General features: G+C 60.7%; 1 protein-coding gene across 3 annotated transcripts in view; it reads right to left on the bottom strand.

Moving 5' to 3' along the window:
* Positions 1 to 336: 336 nt before the first annotated feature.
* The window catches only part of COL5A1 (collagen type V alpha 1 chain), a 147,794-nt gene continuing 123,234 nt past the window's right edge, over positions 337 to 24,896 (bottom strand). For 2 of the 3 annotated variants that reach the window (XM_055541604.1, XM_055541606.1), the window contains exons 54-66: positions 24,682 to 24,735; positions 23,769 to 23,876; positions 23,630 to 23,683; positions 23,485 to 23,538; positions 23,080 to 23,187; positions 21,920 to 21,973; positions 21,061 to 21,096; positions 20,624 to 20,677; positions 19,911 to 20,166; positions 18,638 to 18,750; positions 12,174 to 12,242; positions 8,367 to 8,600; positions 337 to 2,919 (exon numbers count right to left, since the gene is read on the bottom strand). In XM_055541604.1, coding sequence (XP_055397579.1) covers positions 2,773 to 2,919; positions 8,367 to 8,600; positions 12,174 to 12,242; positions 18,638 to 18,750; positions 19,911 to 20,166; positions 20,624 to 20,677; positions 21,061 to 21,096; positions 21,920 to 21,973; positions 23,080 to 23,187; positions 23,485 to 23,538; positions 23,630 to 23,683; positions 23,769 to 23,876; positions 24,682 to 24,735 — 1,341 coding nt within the window. In that variant the 3' untranslated portion in view covers positions 337 to 2,772. Of the gene's footprint in view, positions 2,920 to 8,366; positions 8,601 to 12,043; positions 12,113 to 12,173; positions 12,243 to 18,637; positions 18,751 to 19,910; positions 20,167 to 20,623; positions 20,678 to 21,060; positions 21,097 to 21,919; positions 21,974 to 23,079; positions 23,188 to 23,484; positions 23,539 to 23,629; positions 23,684 to 23,768; positions 23,877 to 24,681; positions 24,736 to 24,896 lie in introns of all 3 variants that reach the window. The other variant, XM_055541605.1, reaches the window with a different exon arrangement.

Below are 24,896 nucleotides of genomic sequence, written 5' to 3'. Positions count from 1 at the left end.
CGAGCCTGGGGACCTGGCACCCCTGCAGGGCAGCCAAGGCCTGAAGGACCAAGGATTGTGGAAACTCTCCCACGAGGCGGGAGGGCTGAGGTCTGGCCACAGCCCAAGGGCTCTCAGGGCACAGCTCTGTCTTCACAATGCCTCCTGTCACTTCTTCTGAGGAAGCGCTCCCTTGGCAGATGGTCCGGCCCATGCCTTCCTTCCACTTTCTGTGACCACGGCCAGGGTGTTGAGAGTTTCCACTGTCCTGAGATTGGGGTCACACATCGATTTAATGCAGGGGAAGGCCCTGGTCACACTTAAGAAGACAGCCGATCACATCTGTTTACGGTGGAAACAGTCATCTTGATTTATTGAAAAACTATTACAATTATTCCTCTGTTACACAGGTTTAAAATATTTTAAAATACTCTTTCCTGGGCATTACAGTGGAAACGTATGAACACATCTATTGGGTTTTCGGGAAATGTACAATATGTCGCTTGACATTCTATTTTAAAGGGCCTGATGTCCTAGAATATTTACCATAGGTTTCCTTTTGACCATTTTCCTTTTCTCTTCATCAACATCTGTCCAATTATATAGATGAGGGGGAAAAAATAAAATTACACCAAAAGAATTTCTGCAAATATAAGAAGTAATTTTATTGCAATATATCATAGCTAAGTGGTCTGGGGAGAATGGGACATGTTTTGACTCAGTACAAATTACAACAGCTTTGAAGGGACCAATGGAGGAGAGATTGACAGAATGAAAGGAGAACTTGGTGGGATGAGAAATCAAAATGGAATCACATGACCTAGACAAAACTCACAGGGCGCCCCATGGCAACGATCCGATATGGCTTTTCTATTGAAGAGATGAAGGACAGGGTCATTGGCAGACGCTGGCATCCTGGGTTCGGAAGAATCTCAAAGCCAGACTTTTCTTTGGCAAGAGCAAGACTCAATTTCCAGGGGATTCAGGAAATCCTCGTGGTGGTGGTGGTGGGGGGGTGTTGTTACTCCTGGGTTGCTCTGCTGTGGTTTCCTAAGCTGGAACCGCGGTCCGATGGGGCAGGGTGGGCGGAGAACAGCACCAGGGCCGGGACCTGTCAAAACTCCTCCTGAGGGGGCTGCACAGGGCCCCAGGGCCCGTCTCGCTTCTCCCATCCTGGCAGGAAAGGGCATTGCACAAGGGCAGCTTTTCACAGTAAAGGAATCACCTTTCCTGCCAGCCCAGCAAGTCCTCGCCCTCGCGCGGTGAGGAGGACCAGTACCGGACGGAGCCTGGCTGGCCCGAGCACCCAAGCACCCGAGACCCATGCCCAACACATTTGCAGACGGAAATCCAAATTGCTTTCGTGGGGATAAGGCACAGCTGGCGACCCCGGCGGGACTCACAGAGTTCATTGCACATTTGTCTGTCTGCCGAGGCCGCATGGAGGGCAGCCCCGCTGAAGGCCGCGTGCTGCCTCAATTCAGTTCTTGCAAAAAAAAAGCAAAAACAATGCAGAAATTAGCACCACAAACATTCGGCAACTGAATACAATCTGCCATCGTTACACTGCGGGAGGCGTCCGCATATTGTGTGTGTTTGTCTTCCGATCACAGACGCACAGCCTAAGCGTGGTACCCCGCCTGGAGCGGCGTCGCTGCTGTCTGGGAGGAGGGCAGGGCCACGGGAGGGCGGGCGGCAAAAACCTAGATGGTGGCGGCGAGAGCCAGGAGGGAGAGAGATGGGGAATGGGGAACGAGGCCCAGCAGGCAGCCCCAGGGCCACCTTCAAGGAGATCTTAACACATAGCACCACAAAAGAGGAGTGTAAACATAAGCACCAATTTTCATTGAATTATCATCGACAGAAAATGTGGTTTCCCTGCCCTGGACATTCTCCCATCAGGCTCTGCAGGAAGAAACATGGAAAAAGGAAGCAATTAAAATTAATTTAAGCCTGCGTTTTCATCTAAGTGCATGTGGAGAAGACAGAGTATAAAATCCTTTTTTCTTTTTCTCCCCGTTTCAAAAAAAATCCAGAGCTAATCAAAGGCTTGTCTGAAAGGGGCACTGGCACCTGCTTTGCGAATGGTACAGTGAACGCTCTCTGCCTTTGGCAAATTCCCAATTCATCACACGTCCTGGAGAGGGCGGGGGTGTGGACTGCCTCCCAGCACGCACACCCCGGCCGTTTTTCCAACTCTCCCAGTGGGACTGCAGCGGGGCTCACAGGCATGACTGAAAGTCAGGGACAGCGAACATGCATGACAATACAATACAAATATTTACTTAAAACTCACAAAAACAGAAGCACCTTTAATCCATCGCAAAGGCACACACAGGATGGCATTTGGCCTGTGAATGGATCTTGTTAAAAATGGAGGCTCTGGAGGGTGGGGTGACCTTTACAAGGCTGGCCTCGGAACAAGGTTTGAAGGTCAGGGGAAAATACATATATTCAAGTTGAATTTTTTTTTTTTTTTTTTAAAGGCTTGATCTCCAAATAGGGCAGCCCTACCCTTCTCCGTGAAGACCATCCACGGACTCGGGGGTGGGGCCCGCTCCCTTCCCAGGGAGTGCGGCGTGGCCAGGACGGGGCTGCCGGAAGCAGGCGGCTGCGGGGCGTCTAGGTCATGTGATTCGGCTCCGGGGTGGGGGCGCGGACGCGGCTCTTTCCCTTTGCTCTCGTGCGGGGCGGCCCGGCGCCGTGGGAAGGGCGAGGGGCCCTCACTGTCCGGACGCCCGCAGGCGGCGCGCTGAGGTCACAAGGTTGCTCTTGGGGCCGGGCTCTCGGCTCCTAGCCCAGGAAGCAAGCCGGCCCCACTTCAAATCCGAATTTCTGTGACGCTTCACCGAAGTCGTTGAACATGATGTCGACGATGGGCACCTGCTCCACCTTGGGCGTGTCGATCTCCAGAACCGTCTTCTGATACCCTTTCTTCGTCTGCGGGGTGTGGGGCGGAGGGGAGAGTGATGGGTCAGCAAGCGGGGGTCCACGTCCGCCACACCCTCCCTAGCTCCGAAACCCACCCCCAGCAGGATGACTGCCGTGGGAGTAGGCAGCTCAGGCCAGGACATCCATCCAGCCCCAACACCTGGGAGTAGGACGCAGTGTAGGGAGGCTATGCTGAGGGTCCTCAGCCCGTCGGGACCCACGCTTCCATCCCCCCCAGCTGGGACCCCCCCCCCCCCACTGAGCCGCAGGGATCTGCCCCAGGGCAGTTCAGCCAGGATGAGTCAGCCCTCCCCAGCTCCAACCACTGCCTCACTCTCGTGAGCATCTGAGTTCCCACTCAGCACCACCCTAGTGAACATGAGCCCCACCTTCCGGGTGGGAGAGTGAACTCCCGGGGGTACCGAACTGCCCCAGGAGGGCTGGCTCCCCTCCCCCACCGGCCATGTCCCCCAGAATACATGGGAGCCTCCCACACCCAACCCTGAGCACCAGGACACCCGTCAGGGATGCACTGGCCCCGCCCCCAGCAGCTCCCCCAAGATGAGGGTCCGGGATCATCACAGACGCCGCCTACCGGCCTGTTCTGGACCAGTGGTCTTCTCTGCCTTGCCTGAGACCAGGCGTGGCCTCAGATGGATCTGGTCCCAGGGAGGCTGTCCCTCCACCACCCAATCCCCCATGCCGGGTGACTAGTCCAGGGAGAAGGCAGCACCTCCCGGGGCCTTGACCCCCTCCAGCAGGATGGCGTGGGCACGACCCTCTCAGGGAGGCCATAACCATCACCTGGGTGACCATGAAAAGCCCCTGGAGCCCCATGTGGCCCTGGCAAGGTGGTCAGTGAGTCCAGCTGCTAGGAGGTGGCCTCCACTCTCTGGGTGGCAGGCTTCAGGACAGCCCTGGCCCCTGACTTCCCGGTGGATCACTCCTCGGGGGAAGCCCGCCTGGTGAGGACAGCCTCAGGAGGGAGCTTCACGTGTCAGTCGCTCAGCAACCTCAGGCACCTTCAGGGACTGACTGTGTGCGGCCCCAGACCCGATGGGGAAGCCTTACCCCCTGGGTGACTGTGTTGGGAGGTCGTTAGGTCACTGGGATGGGACCTCATGAATGGGATTCGTGCCCTTTTAAGAAGCGGCTGGAATGCTAGCTCTTAACCCTGTGTGAGGACAAGGGGAGATGGGGCGGCCGTCTGCAGCCCGGGGGAGGGCCCGTACCAGCCCGGACATGAGCCTCCAGCACCGCAAGGATGACTGTGTGCTGTTGACAAGCCCCTGGTCAGCAGTGATCTGACCAGCAGCTCAAATAGACCAGGACAGATGCCGGGCCAGAGCCAGCCCGCTAAGCTACCCCCACATTCATCACCCTCCGAAACTAAATCGGGTGACTAATATCCACTGTTTTAGGTGCTAAATCTGGAGGGTAAGTTGTTACAAGCAATGGATGACTACCACACTTGCTGCAGCTCATTCTCCTCCACTGGAGGACGGGCACCCATGCTCCGTGGACGTGGAGAGGACGGGCAGAGCCTCATGGAACAGAGTTCCCGGCCCAGCCTCCATGAAGGCACGTTTGGACTGAGCCTGGGAGCGACCTGCTCTGAGTTTCCTTCAGAATCTCCACAACCCGCAGACTCGCCTCCCCTCGGCCGTGCCTTCACAGGAAGGGAGCACCCTCAGCGGGCCAGGCTGGGACTGCTTTAACGCCAGGGTCAACACTGCAGAGTCAAGGTGCATCCTCCTGTGCGCTTGTTAGTACCTCTGGCTTCAGCCCATCCTGGGGACAGAATTCAGGAGGCCGAGAGCGGGATGGAGAGCGGGATGCGGCATCTGCGTGGTTTAGGTGTATCTCGGGCAACTCTGACATGCGTGGGTCACGGTCATCGTCTGAGCAACACTATCTGAAGGACCTGTCCAGCGGCCAGGAGCTCAAGGGCACAGATGCCGTGGGCTCCCAGCAAATGGGCCGTGGCCCGGCCTGGGGCGAATACCAGCCCTCCACTGCCAGGGAAGGGGCTAAGGACCACTGCAGCCTTGTGGGTGCTGGGAGGGACTGGGGGGCAGCGGGGTTGGACTCAGGGCCCCCGGGGGGATGCCACCCTCGCCTCTTCACCCTCCCTTGGCTGGTCCAGCGAGGATGGTTCAGAGTCCACCCATCCCTCTGCCCCAGCTCTGGCCCTGGTCCGACCACCACCCGGCAGGGGCTCAAGCGGACGGCCGCCCTGGCCTCCGATGGGCCTCCGCTGTCACGGGGAGCCAGGCAGCCTGGCTTTCCTCTCCTCTACAAAGAGGCCTTGGCGGTGCCCGTGCCCGCCTCCTCCTCCCACCAGGGACAGCAGCGTGTGCCGAGCTGGAAGATGCTTCCTCCCGGATGGATGGCCCCCAGCACTGCACTTATCAGAGTGCTCAGAGGGGCCTCCATGAGCACTGGGCTCTAGCACCCCATCACTCCTGAGGCATAAATAACCATCACGGGCTGGCAACAGCCCCCCGGGGTGCGCGGAGCTGCATAGACCGCGGGATTTATGTGGCGGAGCTCCTGGGGCCTCCCGCCCAGTGATTCGAGCCTCTGCACTCAGCGGCCCGCCCATCAGGCTGCACAGCTGCACCACGCCAGAGTCCAAATCCCAGTGTCTTCGGTCCTTACTACAGTGTGGGCCAAGCGGGCCTCCAGGGAGGCAGGCCTCTCTGCCCCCAGCTTGCGTTCCTTGAGCCTCCGGCACGAGTGCCTGTGAGGGGTGTGACCTTTCAAGTCGTGGCTGCACTTCCGGCCGGCGGTGGTGTGGCACAGGGTCAGCAGAGCATGGCCGCTGCAGGCCGTCCTCCAGAAGCGCCCGGCGCCCCAGCTCTGTGCTCCGCCCGGCCCGGGCCTCCCCACGTCCCCTCTCCTGCCTGCCCGCTGAGCCCGTTTTCCCCATTAGCTGGGTTACTCTCTTTAGACACGACCTCTACACCTTCTGAAAGACAGACTCTTTCCAGGAGTAAAAACATCAAGCGCCGAATGCAGATATTTCCACGATGCCAAGTCTTGCTTCTGCACCTGAGGTGCCCGGAGGACTGGCATGGAGCGTGGCAATGATCGCCAGGGTTCCTGGAGTCACAGCAGCCAACTGCATCTGTGTTTCTCTCAAGGAGCAGCTCAGGGCCTGGATCTCACGTGGGCCTCGGGGTCGGGGTGCCTGGGTGGCAGGGCCGGCTTTGGTGGGTGGAGATGAGGAGCTGGCTCCTTCTGACCTTCTCTGTGACTCGGAACCTGTGACTGTCCATCCTGAAGCATGGTGGCCCCCTGCCGGGCACTCTTGTCCCCAGAGAGGCGCATGGCAATGCCACCTGCCCCTTCAACGCAGACACGTTTTCCCAGCATCCTTTCAGGGAACGGCTCCTCTTCTGGAAAACCAGTCTCTGCCCTTTACCAGGTGACGCGTATGGGCCAACCAGAGTGCTTCCCTTTCTGCCAGGGGAGCCGGGGAGCTCAGCCCCACTGCAGGCTCTGCCCCAGGGCTGACCCTCCTCCCCAAGTCCACATTTCTCCTCCTCCTCCACCTGACTGCCTCACGCTCGGGAGCCCGAGCTGCCCCAAAGTAGGAAGGGCGATGATTCTGGGCTCACGGTGGCTGAGCGTGGCTCAGCGCTCCTCGGGCACATTCCTCCCGGAGCAGCCCCGTGAAAAGTGCTGTTCTTGTCTTCCTTTGTAGGAGGCAGATGCCAGACAGGATTCTACTTGGTGCCTCGTGACCTCTGGAAGCAGCTTGGGGTTTGCGTCAGGAAGGTGAGCAGATGCTGGACGACCAGGGCTTCCGGAGCTTTGGGTCCTTTTCCCTGGGGTATCCTGCATCCCCTGACCTCAAGGAGGGACCCGCTCTGCACAGGCCACGGTGAGGTCCAAAGGACGGACCCACACCAAGGCCAGGGGCCAGGGCATCTGGGGGGGTGCGGCTGCCCCGCGGGGCACCCTGGCCCCATGCCTGCCCTGCGTACACTCACCTCTAATCCCCAAGGAACGCTGGGGGTTGTAACTAGATCCTTTTTTGGGAAGAAGGACTGGAGCTCCCATAACCGAATGGCCCAAGCCAGTCCCAGCAGAGCAGCCAGGGGAGGAGGCAAGATGTGAGCCTGGTTTTACCTGAGTCTTGCTCTTAGCAATGGGTCAGCACCTGCCTTCCTGCCGGCCCGCTGGGCTCATCCCAGACGCTCCAGGCTGGCCAGGTGGCCAGTCTACCTTGACGGACCTTAGGGAGAACCCTTAGATCCCACATGCCCCGGCACCATGGGACACGAATGCAAAGGCAGGAGCAATGGCTGCTCGCAAGCACACAGAGGCAGCTTCATGCCTGGGATGCCTGTCCCCAGCTGGGGACGCTTGTGACCAGCTCTGACACACACCCTGGCCACTCTGTTCAACAAGAGAGTTGGAGCCAAGTGTAAAAACCTCCAGAACCAAGAAGAACCAGAAGGGATGCAGATGGTTTACTCCATGTGGAAATCCATGGGAAGGGCCCTGACTGGGACTGGGTCCTGGAATGGAGGGAAGGGCTTCCCAACCATAAGATGGGAGGCTGGCACCTTCCAGAGGAGGGTGTCCACAGAGGCCGGCACCACGCAGTGGGCCCTGGACACCCAGCAGGGCAGAGCCTACACTAGCCAAGTCCCCTGAGGGAGCCAGGCTGGGCAGGGACCTCGGGCAGGGTCTCTGGAAGCAGGTGGTGAGAGGTCAGGGGTCAGACGTCAGAGGTGGCAGTATAGACCAGCAGGACGGTGATTTCTGGTGACCCCCCCGACCCCCAGCCTCGGACAGGCCACACGGGAGACCCATCTGAGGGTTTTACCAGGACTGGGCCCCGTGCACGGCTGCACTAAACATCTCTCAGGATCCCAGGACAGAAGGACCCAGCTCAGTTCTAGGGGCTGACCCTCTCTCTGGGGGGCACATGTAGGGGTGCAGGGGGGCAGGCACAGGTCCAAGGAGTGAAGGCAGCCCAGCCCTGGGCGGCCTCTCGGGCCTGAGCAGAGCATCCTTCCCAGAGGGCAGCACGGGGTCCAAGGAGCAGACCCGGTGTGGGCCGGGGAGGCCATGAGCGGGCAGTTCCACTGCCTGCTGTCTGCAGACATCTCCCAGGATGGCCATGTTCTCAGGGGCTCAGCCTCAGCTCCGGCCAGTCCCCAAAAGTGAAGGTGTCTCAACTTCCAAATCGGACCAAGAGCACTTCGCGGCATCCCAGGCTCTCGGTCAGGGACCCGGGCTCGGACTCTCCAACCCCAGCACCTCGGGAAGGTCCGGCTGTGGGCTACGGAATTCCACGTCCACTAGCCACGGCCAGCCCTCACCGCACCCAGCGCCCAGCACACGGCAGGTGCCCAGGAAACTCGTGTCAGGCAAACGACCGCGCCGTACGAGACGCGTGTGGCCCCGCCCCGCCCGCCCGCCCCAGCGCAGACACTCACGGCGCAGCCGTCCACCAGGGCGCGGATGTACGGGCTGTTGTCGTACGACATCTCCTCGTCGTTGGAGCCCAGGAAGCGCATGGCCTTGTCATAGCTGCCCGTGGCGGCGTCCTGCCAGGCCACCGACTGGTAGCAGTTGTAGGTGATGTTCTGGTGGGCGGAGGCGCTGAGCAGCCGCAGGAAGGTCATCTGGACCACGCCCACGGGGTTGCCCTCGGCGTCCACATAGGAGAGCTGCAGGGCGACAGGGCGGGGGCTCAGCTGGGCGGGGACACGCGGCCGTGCAAGGCCCCTGGTCCACACGGGCAGCTTGGGAGCTTCAGCCCCGAGCTGTCTCCTCTGGAGTGTGGGCCATGCCAAGGGCCGCACCTGGAAAGGAGCCACACACCCGGCCCCCAGGCCAGCACTCGCTGGCTCTCTAGGGGGTTCCCTGGAACACAGTGAACCCCGCCTCGTTTCCTTCAATGACCCAAGTAACCCACCCACTCCTTCTTGCCTGGCTGGTCCCTACTCAGCCTCTGGGGCCCAAGTCATATGCTTCCTCTTCCAGGAAGCCTGCCTGGGTTAGATGTCCTCGCCCAGCGTGGCCTGGCTCAGTGTCCGTCTTTCCTACTGGCTGTAGGGCCCTCCGTGCCAGCACTGGACTGCTGTGTTGGGGTCCCTGGGGCCTGGTCTCTGGCCCTCCTTGGACCGAGAGTGCCCTGAGCACAGGAGCTTGGCGTACACATCCTGTCTCTGTGCCCTGGCTCACTAGATGATGCTGACCACTGGCTGGTCGCCGTGATGTACAAAGACCTGACCGGGGCCGTGAGAACTGGACACAGAAAGGGCAGGAGGCCTTGGAGAGGGACGGGCCGGTTGGGCATGAGGTATGGGGTGCTTGGCCAGCAGATGGCAGGACCAGCCTGTGAGAGGGTCACGGGCCATATGGCCAAGAGCCAGAGGCCTGGAGGGAGTGGGCACTTCCCTGAGCACAGGGGGAAGGCGTCTGCTGCCCCCTCCCCAGGCGTGGACCCAGGGGAGAGCACAGCGGGTGTGGAGGCCTAGGGGTCAGGGGGTCAGCCTTGCCCACGTGAGTGGGCAGCCTGAAGTCGGGGCGAGACACCCGGGAGAGAGGGCAGGCTGGTTCCCAAGTGACTCCTCGGCATCACGGGCCGGGAGCTCAGCGGGCCGGTGCCGGGCACCCCGAGGGACAGATCAGCTTCTGCACCTTCTCAATAGCGGCTCTGTGAGCTGCTGCGCCTGGCAGGAGCAGGGGTTCCCAAACCCCTGGGATGAGGCAGGTCTCTCCTCCCCCAAAGGCCCTCCTCTCGGACCCAGCAGAGCGAGCTCGGCCCGTCCTGGGTCCCCATCCGACAGGGGCGGGCTAACATCAGGGCCTGACACCCCAGGTCCTCCCGACACCCGGCTGCTCCACCACTGCTCTGGCTCAGACCCCGGCGCCTGGCTCAGCCAGGCAGGTGCACTGGCTGCCCCCAAGCACACAGAGGCAGCTTGGTGCCCAGGATGCCTGCCCCCGGCTGGGGACGCCTGTGACCAGCTCTGACACACGCCCTGGCCACCCTGTTCAACAAGAGGGTTGGAGCCAAGTGTAAATCCTCAGGATCCAAGAGCCAGAAGGGATTACAGATGGTCTACTCTACGTGGAAATCCACGGGAAGGGCCCCAGACACCTGTGCTGATCACACGAGGGGGACTTGAAGTCACTACTGTCCATGTATTTAGAGATCTGTGTGAGGATGGCTGATGGTAGCGAGCCAGGCCCGGCCTCCTGCTCCTCCCCACCCGGGCGGGGAGAGCGCAGAGCGGCCAGCCAGCTCCCCACGTGGCCGCCGGCCACCAACTTCCAGCTGGACCTTGAGGAGAGAAAGGGGATACCAACCGCAGTCTGGGCCGTCGGTGCTCCTCCTGGAGGGAAGGTGACTGACTGGAGGCAGGAGGCATGCACAGAGAGAGGCGGGGGGCAGTGCTGGACGCAGAAGGACCTGAAGCTCCGGAGCCGGGCAGGGGTGAGGCCCGGGCTCCGCCCACCCTGAGCCCTACGTTGGCATCTCAGAGCCCTGGGTGAGCCCCTCCCCTCCTGGGGAAAGGGGCCGTGCAGCGTCCCCTTCGTGACGCTCAGGGAAGCCGGCCAGGAAAAGCGCCTGTTTCTTTGGGGGGGAACTGCATCTATGCCCTGTGATGCCCACCGTGATGGTCACAGGCAGCTAGAAACGATGCGGCTGGAACGTGGAGGAGACGCGCGGCCATCTCCGGAACCGTCCCTCACCTCTGGCCTTGGTCAACTGTCCGCGAAGCAGGACGTAAGGAGGAGGTGGGCTCAGGCCGGCGGCTGAGAGCGAGTGCTCTGCGCCCTCGTCTGCGGAATCAGGCGGTGGGCGTGGGGGTGAGGGCTCCTGTCTGGAGAAGCCCACCAGCACGGCTACAGAAGGGACCAGGCCCCGGTCCCTCCTCCTCCTGAGTCCTGCGCTCACCCACAAGCATCTGCTGGGCTCAAGTGCCCTGGGCACTGCCTTCCCAAGGGGGCACCCACTTCAGGTCCTTCTGCATGCCAGAGGCTGTGTCCTGAGGACAGCCCCAAGGCAGCCAGGGAGGAGAGCCGGCAGGAAGGAGGGGGCAAGGGTGCCTGGGTGTCTGCACAGAGATAGAGGAAGCCCACGACGAGGCGAGGCGCGTGCAAACTTTGTGTCTGGAAAGAGCTTCGGTGACCGGGGCTCGAGGACACGGGGCGTGAGCTGTTAACAGTGAGCACGTAGCACCTCGGGGTCTGGATCAGGGTCCCCAGGGTGGACCGCTGGGGAGAGCGGCCCTGGGAGCCAACTGAGGGTGGAGGGTCATGTCAGGCCCACACCGTGGACCCGAGAGCTGCTTCTGAGAGACCAGCATGTCCTTCCAGGGCGGCCAGGCGGACCCTGGCGGAGGAGGGGACGCAGGAAGCGAGGGGCTCTGGTAGCACCCGCAGCGTGGCCATGTCTGGAACCTGGGCCTTGAGCTCATCAGGAAGGGGCACAGAACTCTGCATGGGGCTCCAGAAACGGGCCCGAGTCAAAGGCCCAGAACATTCTGGAGGGGAAAACGCCCTCCCGGGCAGAAGCAGTCACAGCCCCAGGGGATCGGGTGCGACGGGCCTCAGTCTCTCAACCCCTGGAGACCCACCAAGTCCAGTCCTTTCGAGGGACGCCAGCTGCCTGCACCTCCGGATAGACTGCTTAAGACTGGGTCCCACAAGTTAGCACAGGGACCAGCACGGCTGTGTGGGACACAACAGAGGAGCCCGTGGCCCCTCGGCCCTGGCCGCAGCAAGGGCAGGGCACGGGACATGAGCTCTGGAGGGGCTGGACGGCCTAACAGGCCGGAGCCCACTCCATCCGAACTGCCCACTAGGACTGAGCTAAATACACCCTCCACTCCTGGGGTCTGTGGTCTCGGTTCCGGGCAGCACCCGGCCGGGGGCTCTGAAAGCCAGCCTCACGCCCTCCACCTGATCAGACAGCCGTCCAGCTGCCCTCGGCTAGAGTGGACCCCCGTCGGCGCGGCAGGAGGGGCCAGCCTGAGCCTGGCGGTCATGGAGGCGGAGCAGCTTGGCCAAAGGGCGAGAGCAGGTGAGGCGCTGGGGTCCGTCCCATGCACAGCCGAGCCCGGCCGAGCCGCAAGCAGGCAGCCCCGGGGCCACTTACCAGCGACCCTCGCTTGTACTGACTGTACCAGGTGGAGGGCTGCTCTTTGGGCCAGCGGGCCATTTTACTCTGCAAGATACGAAACGGGCGGGTTTAAACCACACCGCACGCTCGGCAGAGGCCGTCTTACCAGTTTGCCACGCTTGAATTCACTGAACCAGGAACCCGGGTTTTCTTTGGGCCAAGAAGTGATTCTGGCCTAAACATCGAGGGGGGAGGCAGGGGAGGGAGAGAAACAGAGAGAACGAGAGCGTTACTTCTGCCTCCTCGAGAGACGCAGGTGCGCCGTCTCCCCGCCGAGCGGAGCAGCTGCGACGGCCGGCCGGCCCTTCCGGCGCCCCATCTCCCCCGGAGCTGGCGCTCAGCCCGGGACAGGCCCGTGACCACCGTGGGGACTGGCCCTGGTGCTTTCCAGGGGTCAGCACTGGCTCCACGGGTAGGATCAGAGTTTGCCTCTGATCGCTTCCGTGTGTCCAGCACTGAGTACAGAGCCTTGCGTTTGGTGACTGCAGAGACACGCCCCTGGAGTGGATGAATGAACGAAGGGGTGGGCGCATGGCTGCTCCCACATCTCACCCGGGTGAGGACAGGAAAGACAATAGGGCCAGTTACTGCTGACGTGCTGAGGGCACCCCAAAGGCATCCTCTCATCTGACCCCCCGATCTAGGGGCGATCTAAGAGCTTGGCTTCATCTCCAAGGCCTCTCCCTGGGAACAGAGCGGGCAGGAGACCCTCCTAGGGTCCAGCCAGGGGTGAGGTGTACATGTGTTTCCTGCCTGTGATGTGTGCTTTGGTGGCACGTGTGGTGTGTGTGCTGAGTGGGGGGTGGGGCATCCTCTCCGGGGAGATTGCCTGTGAGTCCAGCCTGTTCCCAGCCGTCCCTCTGGTCCCCTGCCTGTGCTGCAGGTCCTGGGCCCCATCCCTGGCTCCTCTCCTGCACTGGGCTCGTGCAGGGGAGCCCGAGCAGTCGCCCCAGGGGTGGGCCAGCGCGTCCAGCCCGCCTCCCGTCCTGCAGGGCTCTGCCCCCGGTTCTGAGTCTCTGCTCTCGGTGCTGCACTTGGCTAGCACGAGGGCCGCATCCTCCCAGAGCAGGAGCGGGGCTGCAGGCAGGGGCAGGCCTCACCCAGACCTCTCCCGCTGCCAAGGGGGCCCTGCAGCCCGGGCGACTGGGCACGTTTCCACCCGCCAGAGGCGCCCAGCCCGTGGGCCCGTGGAGGTCAGCACACGAGCAGAGGAAGAGCAAGGAGCCACGGGGCTCACTCAGTGCCCCAAGCCCAGCGTCCGCCCGGCTCCACCACCCGGGAAGGCTCCCGGGGGTTCCCCTGGCTCCCCGGCAGTGAGGCCGTCTGCAGAGGACAGACAGCAACACAGGGAAGTGGACCAGCTTTTTTCCACCTGAATTTCCCCCGGGGCCTCCGTCAGAGGCAGGGCCGGGGGCTGGGTTTCCTTGTGACCCACAGGGATCTTGCTGTCAGGAGTGCGTTTCCCCAGGATTTAAAATCCCAGGTCGGGGGAGAGCGAGCATGAGCCAGGGTCCCTGCTGTGTCCGTCAGCGCAGGGCCTGCTCCTGTGCCCCCCGTGGGGATCGTGAACCTCAGGGCGGGCGCCGCGGTGGCTCCCCTCGAGGGAAGCGGCTCTGGGCGTTGAGGCTGCTGGAAAGTCGAGGACATGGGTGCCCGACTCCTTTCGGGGGTGACCCTGGACCTGTGCAGCTCCAGGAACCAGCCGCCTTTGGTTTGCGGCAGGGAGGGGAGCCATAGGGGTGTGACGTCATGGAGGAGACTGTCCAGGAGGTGCAGACGGCACCACGGCCCAAGACTACACCATCTTCCCAGCTAGAGACCTCGCCCTCCTTCCTCAGCTGTCCTGGGCCAAAGAGATCCCGGCTTCCAATGCGTGCTTGAGAGAAGGCAACACATGTCAGACACACACGCCTGTCCCTGCATGCCATCCACACGCCACCCACACACCACCCACATGCCATCCACACGCCACTCAAATGCCATCCACATGCCACCCACACGCCATCCACACACCACCCACATGCCATCCACACGCCACTCAAATGCCATCCACATGCCACCCACACGCCACCCACATGCCATCCACACGCCACTCAAATGCCACCCACATGCCACGCACATGCCACTCACACACCATCCACATGCCACCCACACACCATCCACACGCCACCCACGTGCCAGCCACACGCCAGCCACATGCCACCCACATGCTATCCACACACCACCCACATGCCATCCACATGCCACCCACACACCATCCACACGCCACCCACATGCCATCCACATGCCACCTACATGTCATCCACACACCACTCACATGCCACCCACATGCCACCTACATGTCATCCACACACCACCCACATTCCACCCACGTGCCACTCACACGCCGCCCACATGCCACCCACATGCCACCCACACACCAGCCGCACACCACCCACATGCCACTCACACGCCACCCACACGCCACTCAAATGCCACCCACACGCCACGCACGTGCCACTCACACACCATCCACATGCCACCCACACACCATCCACACTCCACCCACGTGCCAGCCACATGGCACCCACACGCTATCCACACACCACCTACATGCCATCCACATGCCACCCTTGTGCCACCCACACGCCACTCATATGCTATCCACACGCCACCCACACACCACCCACATGCCATTCACATGCCACCCACACGCCACCCACATGCCACCCACATGCCACCTACATGTCATCCACACGCCATTCACACACCATCCACATGCCACCTACATGCCATCCACACGCCACCCACATTCCACCCGCGTGCCACACTCCACCCACATGCCACCCACATGCAACCCACACTTCACCCACATCCACATGCCACCCACATCACCCACACACCATCCACTGCCATCCACCTGTCACCCATATATCACCCACATGCCACCCACACGTTACCCACACACCATCCACCCATCACCCACATGCCATCCACATGTCACCCACACGCCATCCACATGTCACCCACATGACATCCACACGCCATCCACACACACTGGTTTACACCTGTCCACACACACAGACGCCACCACAGAGCCGAGGCCTCTAAAAGACCACTGGTGACTCAGATTGACACCTTACAAACTATCCATGGACCAGAACCTCACTCACTAAACAGACTATAAAGGAATGCATTGCACTCAGGAGCAAATACCCTAGAAGCTGCCACTAAGAACTTCAGCAAATGCCACCTTCTACAAGATGTATTTGGGTTACTTGGCCCTTAAAGTCCTTCCATGGGCTTCAGGCTGGTCTGAGGTCAGGACTACAGGGTCATTTTGGGAAGCATCTGACCAACCAGTGGTGGAAATCCTAGATCGGGGGTAGTCGGGGGAAGATACCCATGAGCCAGGCACTCCTCAACCCTCCACACACGAGACTGCACCAAGCCCGTCCCATCCCTAGAAGTTTCTCCTCAAAGGAAACTCAAGTCTATTTCTGGAGGAGATCAGTGGAGAAATAACTCAATAAAGAATGAAGGGATGGAGCCAAAGCAAAAACAATACCCAGCTGTGGATGTGACTGGTGATAGAAGCAAGGTCTGATGCTGTAAAGAGCAATATTGCATAGGAACCTGGAATGTCAGGTCCATGAATCAAGGCAAATTGGAAGTGGTCAAACAGGAGGTGGCAAGAGTGAATGTCGACATTCTAGGAATCAGCGAACTGAAATGGACCGGAATGGGTGAATTTAACTCAGATGACCATTGTATCTACTACTGCGGGCAGGAATCTCTCAGAAGAAATGGAGTAGCCATCATGGTCAACAAAAGAGTCCAAAATGCAGTACTTGGATGAAATCTCAAAAACGACAGAAAGATCTCTGTTCGTTTCCAAGGCAAACCATTCAATATCACAGTAATCCAAGTCTATGCCCCAACCAGTAATGCTGAAGAAGCTGAAGTTGAATGGTTCTATGAAGACCAACAAGACCTTTTAGAACTAACACCCCAAAAAGATGTCCTTTTCATTATAGGGGACTGGAATGCAAAAGTAGGAAGTCAAGAAACACCTGGAGTAACAGGCAAATTTGGCCTTGGAATACAGAATGAAGCAGGGCAAAGACTAATAGAGTTTTGCCAAGACAATGCACTGGTCATAACAAACACCCTCTTCCAACAACACAAGAGAAGACTCTACACATGGACATCACCAGATGGCCAACACCAAAATCAGACTGAAAATATTCTTTGCAGCCAAAGATGGAGAAGCTCTATTCAGTCAGCAAAAACAAGACTAGGAGCTGACTGTGGCTGAGATCATGAACTCCTTATTGCCAAATTCAGACTTAAATTGAAGAAAGTAGGGAAAACCACTAGACCATTCAGGTATGACCTAAATCAAATCCCTTATGATTGTACAGTGGAAGTGAGAAATAGATTTAAGGGCCTAGAACTGATAGATAGAGTGCCTCATGAACTATGGAATGAAGTTCGTGACATTGTACAGGAGACAGGGATCAAGACCATCCCCATGGAAAAGAAATGCAAAAAAGCAAAATGGCTGTCTGGGGAGGCCTTACAAATAGCTGTGAAAAGAAGAGAAGCAAAAAGCAAAGGAGAAAAGGAAAGACATAAACATCTGAATGCAGAGTTCCAAAGAATAGCAAGAAGATATAAGAAAGCCTTCCTCAGCGATCAATGCAAAGAAATAGAGGAAAACAACAGAATGGGAAAGACTAGAGATCTCTTCAAGAAAATCAGAGATACCAAAGGAACATTTCATGCAAAGATGGGCTCGATAAAGGACAGAAATTGTATGGACTTAACAGAAGCAGAAGATATTAAGAAGAGATGGCAAGAATACACAGAAGAACTGTACAAAAAAGATCTTCACGACCCAGATATTCACGATGGTGTGATCACTGACCTAGAGCCAGACATCCTGGAATGTGAAGTCCAGTGGGCCTTAGAAAGCATCACTACGAACAAAGCTAGTGGAGGTGATGGCATTCCAGTGGAGCTATTCCAAATCCTGAAAGATGATGCTGTGAAAGTGCTGCATTCAATATGCCAGCAAATTTGGAAAACTCAGCAGTGGCCACAGGACTGGAAAAGGTCGGTTTTCATTCCAATCCCAAAGAAAGGCAATGCCAAAGAATGCTCAAACTACCACACAATTGCACTCATCTCACAGGCTAGTAAAGTAATGCTTAAAATTCTCCAAGCCAGGCTTCAGCAGTATGTGAACCGTGAACTTCCCGATGTTCAAGCTGGTTTTAGGAAAGGCAGAGGAACCAGAGATCAAATTGCCAACATCCGCTGGGTCATGGAAAAAGCAAGAGAGTTCCAGAAAGGCATCTATTTCTGCTTTATTGACTATGCCAAAGCCTTTGACTGTGTGGATCACAATAAACTGTGGAAAATTCTGAAAGAGATGGGAATACCAGACCACCCGATCTGCCTCTTGAAAAATTTGTATGCAGGTCAGGAAGCAACAGTTAGAACTGGACATGGAACAACAGACTGGTTCCAGATAGGAAAAGGAGTTCGTCAAGGCTGTATATTGTCACCCTGCTTATTTAACTTCTATGCAGAGTACATCATGAGAAACGCTGGACTGGAAGAAACACAAGCTGGAATCAAGATTGCCAGGAGAAATATCAATAATCTCAGATATGCAGATGACACCACCCTTATGGCAGAAAGTGAAGAGGAACTAAAAGGCCTCTTGATGAAGGTGAAAGTGGAGAGTGAAAAAGTTGGCTTAAAGCTCAACATTCAGAAAACGAAGATCATGGCATCTGGTCCCATCACATCATGGGAAATAGATGGGGAAACAGTGGAAACAGTGTCAGACTTTATTTTTCTGGGTTCCAAAATCACTACAGATGGTGACTGCAGCCATGAAATTAAAAGACGCTTACTCCTTGGAAGGAAAGTTATGACCAACCTAGATAGCAGAGACATTACTTTGCCAACAAAGGTCCATCTAGTCAAGGCTATGGTTTTTCCTGTGGTCATGTATGGATGTGAGAGTTGGACTGTGAAGAAGGCTGAGGACCGAAGAATTGATGCTTTTGAACTGTGGTGTTGGAGAAGACTCTTGAGAGTCCATTGGACTGCAAGGAGATCCAACCAGTCCATTCTAAAGGAGATCAGCCCTGGGATTTCTTTGGAAGGAATGATGCTAAAGCTGAAACTCCAGTACTTTGGCCACCTCATGCGAAGAGTTGACTCATTGGAAAAGACACTGATGCTGGGAGGGACTGGGGGCAGGAGGAGAAGGGGACGACAGAGGATGAGATGGCTGGATGGCATCACTGACTCGATGGACATGAGTCTGAGTGAACTCCGGGAGTTGGTGATGGACAGGGAGGCCTGGTGTGCTGTGATTCATGGGGTTGCAAAGAGTCGGACACGACTGAGTGACTGATCTGATCTGATCTGGAAGAGAAACCTTAATTTTGGAACTGGTTTTCATTTCCTGGTTTCAGCTTCTGGATTTCATTCCTGAAACTGCACACATGACACAGCGGGAGCCCCGGGCCAGCCCCACCGGGAGAGGAGGTGGTGGGGGTGGGCACTCACCCCCTCGGACTTCTTGTCGGGGAAGACGCACGTTGACCCCCCGGCCGTGAAGTTGCAGTAGACCTTGAAGGAGTCCCGGGAGCAGCCTTGGTTCGGATCCACCCAGTATTCGCCTGGATCACAGGGGCAGGGGCAGGGGCAGGGTCTAGGTCAAGGTTGGGGCCAGGATGGGGTCAAGGTCCGGGTTGGGGTTGGGGTCAGGGTTGGGGTCAGGGTCAGGGTCGGGGCCATGGTCAGGGTCTAGGTCAGGGATGGGGTCAGAGTCAGGGTCGGGGTTAGGGTCGGGATCAGGGTCAGAGTCAGGGTTAGGGTTAGGGTCGGGGTTAGAGTTGGGGTTGGGGTCAGGGTCTAGGTCAGGGTTGGGGTCAGGGTCTGAGTTGAGGTTGGGGTTAGGGTCCGGGTCGGGGTTGGGGTCAGGTTGGGGTCAGGGTCTGAGTTGGGGTTGGGGTTAGGGTCCGGGTCGGGGTTGGGGTCAGGGTCGGGATTAGCGTTGGGGTAGGGGATGGGGTCAGTGTCGGGGTCGGGATCAGGGAGGCAGACTGTGAGAGCTGCCCCCTGGATGGTACAGAAGCAGCTGCCACTGGGTGGCCCAGCAGTCACGGGCATGGCCCGGCCTCGCGCCACAGCATGGCCCCCTCTGGGTGACCCTAAGGGCCTCCCACTGTCCCTGCTGGGCCCACGGAGCCACGGGGACAGGCTTGTCCCCAGGAGCACAGCTGCAGTGTGAGGCCCACAGGGCCCGGCTCTGGGGACCCAGGAGGGTGGCTCTCCCCGCTGGGCCGGTGGGTGGCTGGGAGCCCAGCGGTGCTCCGGGAATGGTTCTGGAAGTTCATGCACGTGGGATCAGAGTCAACAGCACGGGACTGGTTTGCGTTTGTATGGAATTCTGGAGTCTAAGCGGTGCTTCCCCAGGTGCAAGAGCAAACACCAGCACGAGGGCTCCCTAACACGGACGCGGCTGCGCGCACGCCTGACGGGGACGTGCTTTACCCCCGTTTACAGATGTGGAGCCCCGGCTCCGGGCACAGCAGATGGCCTGCCTGACAACGACTGAGCTTAGACTACACTCTGCTCCATGCGACCCCACGCCTCAACCTCTTTCCTGGCTCCCAGGACGGCTTCCCGTTCTCCTGCGATGCCTCGTCGGGTGACGGGGCAGAGGCCCCTGCACCCCATCCCCCCAGGGAGGGGACCTGAGCAGGGTGCGTGCCCACCCAGGCATGGGTCCCTGCCACCGCCCGCTCTGTGCGTCCCAGGCCCGCGGCCGCCCTACCGTCGGGGAAGTCGGGGTGGCAGAGCTGGAGGTCTTTGCAGGTGCGTGCAGGGTTCTGTGGCGTGCCCAGCGGCCGCTTCATCTGCTCAATCTCCAGCTTCAGGGAGTTGAGCGAGCCGAAGATCTCCTCCATGCCATCCGCATAGTCCATGTACTGCTCGCCCTCTGCGTCGTCCATCAGCTGGCTGGCGTCGATATTCCGCCGGGTCCTGGATGCCTGGATCGGCAGGGGCTGGATGACCTCGCCTGGGGGGCCCTGGGTGCGGGAGAGGGCAGTGGTGGGCGGGGCAGGGCAGGGCCCACAGCCAGGGCCGCAGCTGCACGCGCCTGTCCATCTCAGCACAGTCTTCTTCCCTTTTCTATGTCTCTGGAACATTCCACATGATCCCGCAGGGCCTTGCCCGGTGCTGCCTGACCCCTGCCCAATACATGCATGTGTGCACACACACACACATGCATATGCGTGCATACACACCTGTTCACACAGAGGTATGTGGGTGCACACACACACACACACACGTGTGTGTGTTCACCCTTCATCTCTCCCCAACCATACTTCCGAGGGCGAGGTGCCATGGACTGACCTGTGTCCAGGGCCAGGCCCTGCCCCACCACACGTCACACACTGTTAAGAATGTTTTGGGATCGAACCACACAATTCCCTCGGCATTAGGGGACTCCCCCCAACTCCTGAGTCCTCAAGGGCTACTCACTGGTGGGCCAGGGGGTCCTGGCTGGCCTGCCTCACCCTTCGGGCCAGTGGGACCCTGGGGAGAAAGAAAAGAGAATCAGCCATGGTCACTGAGGTCTGACGGGACCTGTCCACCTGGAGGTCGAGAACGATCCCCGGGAGCACATGGGGAGGGCAGAGGGGTTGATCGAACGTGCTGGGCGCCTCCCAGCCGCAGATGTGAGAACCGGACACCCGAGGGGGAGCCTGGGGGGCAGGGCCCTTCCTTGGGCGCAGGGAGCCGTGGCCTGCGGTGACTTAGGCTGGACGCGGGCGCAGGCCAGGCCGGCCCCAGAGGAGGGGCGTCAACCACCAGCCCGGAGAGGCAAGGGGGACGGGGGACCCTGGGAAGTTCTCAGCCCACAGCCTGTACCCCCTCCAACTCCGGGCCCAGGGGCTGGTCAGGGCAATGCCACTTACCGAGGAGCCCTTAGCACCTTTTGGACCAGGGGGCCCCTGTGGAGAGAGGCAGGGCGTCAGCGGGGGGGGCGGCCCCTTCCCCCCAGGCCTGGGCTGTGACCCGCACCCCCACAGCCCCGCCCCACTTAGGTCCTCCTTCTCGGCCCGTGGGCCCTCCCAGGAGTCTGAGCTTGCGCCTGCTTCACGGGGAGGCAGGTGGGGGGGCGCTCACCCACACAGAGGCTGGGGGTCCTGTGGGCCCCAGCCCAGCCCCTCACCTTCCCCGTCAGGGAAATCGCAGCTCAGGCAGCTGGAGTGAGAAGCAACAGGGGCGTGGAGGCCCCGGAGGCCCTGACGTGGGGCCCCCAGCCCCTCCCGACAGCCTGCCACGGAGCCAGTGGCAGAGAAGCTGGGTCCACCTTGGGCCACGTGGACCCAGGCCCAGGTGGGGCTCAGAGGCCGACTGGTTTGGGCGAGAAGCAATTCATGGCTCGGGGACGTGTCCTGGGTCTTCCAGCTGCAGGGGGAGGCCCCAGGCTGGTGCCTGGAAGCCAGGACCCCATCTCCTCGTGTCTGGGCCAGGCTGGCCCTGCTTGTGCAGACGGCGAGGCCCAGGAGGGACTGGCCGCTGTCCTCACTGTCCCCAAAACGCCCACAGAGGACTGTCCACATGTCCTAAAAAGCCTGGAGAAAGAGGCTTGCCCCCGTCTCCCGCACCTGAATCAGAGCCCAGTGACCACTTCCTGGTTTCCATCGCTAGAGCTCACATCAGAGATAATGAGCAGAGAAACCCGGGGGGCCCCCAGACCCCGCCCTGGGGCCCCACAGCTTCCCCGTGGCCACTCCCACCCCGCTCCCATGTGCCCCTCCAGATACACACCGGCAGGCCGGGGGGACCCGGGGGGCCAATCGGGCCGGAAGGACCGGTGATACCCTGAAAGGAGCAGAAACAAGGTCGTTATCGCTCAGATCGGGGGGAGCCTGACCTGCAGCCTCGGCCCCTGGCTCTCACTGGCCTCCTCCCCCGACTCAGACACGTGTGAGCAGAGCCCGCACTCCTTGCGGGGCCTGGTGGGGCCTGAACGCCTGCCGGGAGGCCTGGCACTCGGGGGCCACTGCCTGGCCGGCCTGGAAGGACCCCCAGGGAGCCTGAGCGTGACCCCCTCTAATGTCCCGTGTGCACCAGCCCCGCCCGGTCCCCCTGGCTGCCTTCTGCTCTAGCTGGGGGTCCACCCTGAGCACGAGCCCCGCTCAGGGGGCGGCGAGCGTCCTGGGGCCCTGTCTCTTCTGCTTGTCCGTCTGTCCATCCAGCCTCCCAGGGGCTTCCCCACAGTGCAGCTTGCATCCTGACTGACCCCCTCTCCTGGTCTAGGTGCCACGGGGAGACACGGCGGGGTGAGGCAGGGGATGTCGCCTCCCGCCTGGGCTCCTCCCTCCAGCTCTGCCTCAGGCACCCTGCCCTCTCCCAGGTCGGGTGCCAGCCAAGGTGGGCACGGCTCAGGGGCACGTGTGAGCCTCACACCTGGCTTGGGCAGCGGGGGTTCACAGGCTGCAATGAGGCCCCGTGGCCTTGCTGTGGGGGCGGGAAAGGCGGGCCTGCCAGGCCTCAACCCCCCCACGCACACCCTCCCATTCCCCGGCCAAAGAACCCACTGCCAGAACCGCCCAGGTGCGGGGCAGGCCAGCCTCGCAGGCTGTTTTCCTGGCTGTGGTTTCCCAGGGGCTGGTTCCCAGGGAAGTCTGGGGTCAGCCGCGCATACAAGGGGTCAAGGGGGAGCCAGGATGCAGCTGAGCGTCGCCGATGACCTTGGACGCTCAGCTGGGACAGACAGCCTTTCCAAGTGTGGTGGGGGTGATGGGCTTCACTGAGGAGGCCAGCAGGACCATGAAGGCTGCTCGGGGCCTGGGCTGGGCTCCAGCTCCGCTCCTGGGCCCTGTGCGCCGGGGCGAGCCCGGCCCCGCGGCTGCTCCTGCCCTGACCCTGACGTCCTTCTGGCTTGAACGAGCCTCGAGTCTTTGCATACAGCCTGTTCCACGCACCTGTTCTCCCTTAGGGCCCGAGGAGCCCTGGGGGCCGGGGACTCCGCGGTCACCCTTTTCTCCCTGTTCGCCCGGAGGTCCGATGAGGCCGATCAAGCCTGGGTGACCCTGTGGGAATGAAAGGGGCATTTGTGGTGGCAACGCCTCACGTCCGGCCGCGTGGCCCAGCCAGAAGCGGCAGCGCCGCCTTCCGCCCTGCCCGAAGCTCCTGCAGTGGAAGTGTGCCCCGGGCTGGCCCCGACAGCGGGCAGCGGCCGGGTCTCCAAGCCACACGGATCTGTTCCCTTCGAGTCGCCACCCCGAGCAGGTGACGCCGGCGGGGACGAGCCAGACCTTGTCAGGCCCAAGGCACAGGCTCTCAAGGGGCCCACGCTTCAGCTGCACGGGCGCCTGCAGCCCACTCACCTTCTCTCCTTTGGGTCCAGAGTCTCCTTTGAGGCCGGGGAGTCCTGGGGGGCCCTGCGGGGGAGGCGGGGGGCTCAGAGTTCTCGTCCCAAACCCCGCCCTCCGCCACCTCCGCCGGGGGCCCCTGGGGCACGTTCTGACTCACCATGGGTCCTGGGGGGCCGTCAGGGCCCGGGGCTCCGGGGAGACCTTGTTCACCCTGAAACACAGTCGAACCTACCCATGAGCCCCGCCCTCAGCAGCTGCCGCCCCACCCTCTGGCCCCCCACCCTGGGGCCACTCACCACTGGGCCCGGGATCCCTCGAAGGCCGTCAGGCCCCGGCTTCCCGGGGGCCCCCTGGGGGCCAATGGGGCCAGTCTTCCCAGGAGGGCCTTCCAAGCCGGCTTCTCCCTGCAAGGAGGACAGAATAGGGTCCCGATGCTTGAGGCTGTGGTCACCCCAGCCCGGAACCACTGCCCAGAAACCCTGAGGAGCCTTGGTGAGAACCCCGCATGCCCCAACACCCAGGGGTGCCCCCAACTTTCCTGCCTATAGAGGCCACTCAGCCCCCATCCTCCACCCACTGAAGACCTCAGTCAACTGGGCTCTAGCCGCCCAGCCCCCACGGCCACCATGGCGGTTATGGCCAGCTTGGAGCTCACGGTGGACATGGCCACGCGTCCTGAGCAGACCTGAGCTGGACGAGCTCCAGTCTCAGTCGACACTGGGGCCCCTCCGCTCCAGGAGGAGGCACCCAGGCCCCACCCAGAGCTCCTGGGGAGAGCGGCCACGAGGGCTCTGGGTGCCAGGCTGCACCCTAACCTCACCGCAGGGCACCCCACCCTCTGCTCTGCCCTGCGGTGGGTGCTGTCACCGTCTCTGCTTTGCAGGAGAGGCAGCCAGGCGCGGCCAGGTCAACGCCAGGCCCTGACGTGCCTGGCACGGGCCTCCCCTCCCCCCGGCTGGTGGGGCACATGAACTGCAGTGCCCAGTCAGGGACCCCCAGCCGGAGGCACAGCCTGTCTCCCCCTGCAGAGGACGGGCTCTTCCACCCAGGTCTGCATGGAGCCGGCCCCTCTGAACCCCACAGCCCCTCTCCGTGTGTCCAGCGTCCAGTCCCTCTCCACCCCCTGACCCCAAATGGCCACCATGCCCTCGGCACGCCCTGGAAGGCCTATGCACAGTAACGGCCACAGCCGGGCTGGGAAGCACCCACCTTGGCTCCTTTCTCCCCCTGCCTGCCTTCGGGACCTGCGGGGCCGGGCGGACCCTGGAGGGAGCAAGAGGGCAACGCGTGAGGAGTGGGCTCCCAGAAGCCGAGAGGGCAGCTGAGCGCGGTGGGGCACAGGCCTGGCAGGAGCGTGGGGCTGCTCCCAGGCCTCCAGAACGAGGCCCGTGGCCTCCGGTCCCAGAAAAGGCCAGCGGGCTGGG

This window comes from Bubalus kerabau, chromosome 11, assembly GCF_029407905.1.
Source record: "Bubalus kerabau isolate K-KA32 ecotype Philippines breed swamp buffalo chromosome 11, PCC_UOA_SB_1v2, whole genome shotgun sequence".
NCBI lineage: Eukaryota > Metazoa > Chordata > Mammalia > Artiodactyla > Bovidae > Bubalus > Bubalus kerabau.
Note: the sequence above shows the minus strand (reverse complement) of the source record. Positions and strands in the feature narration are given on the sequence as shown.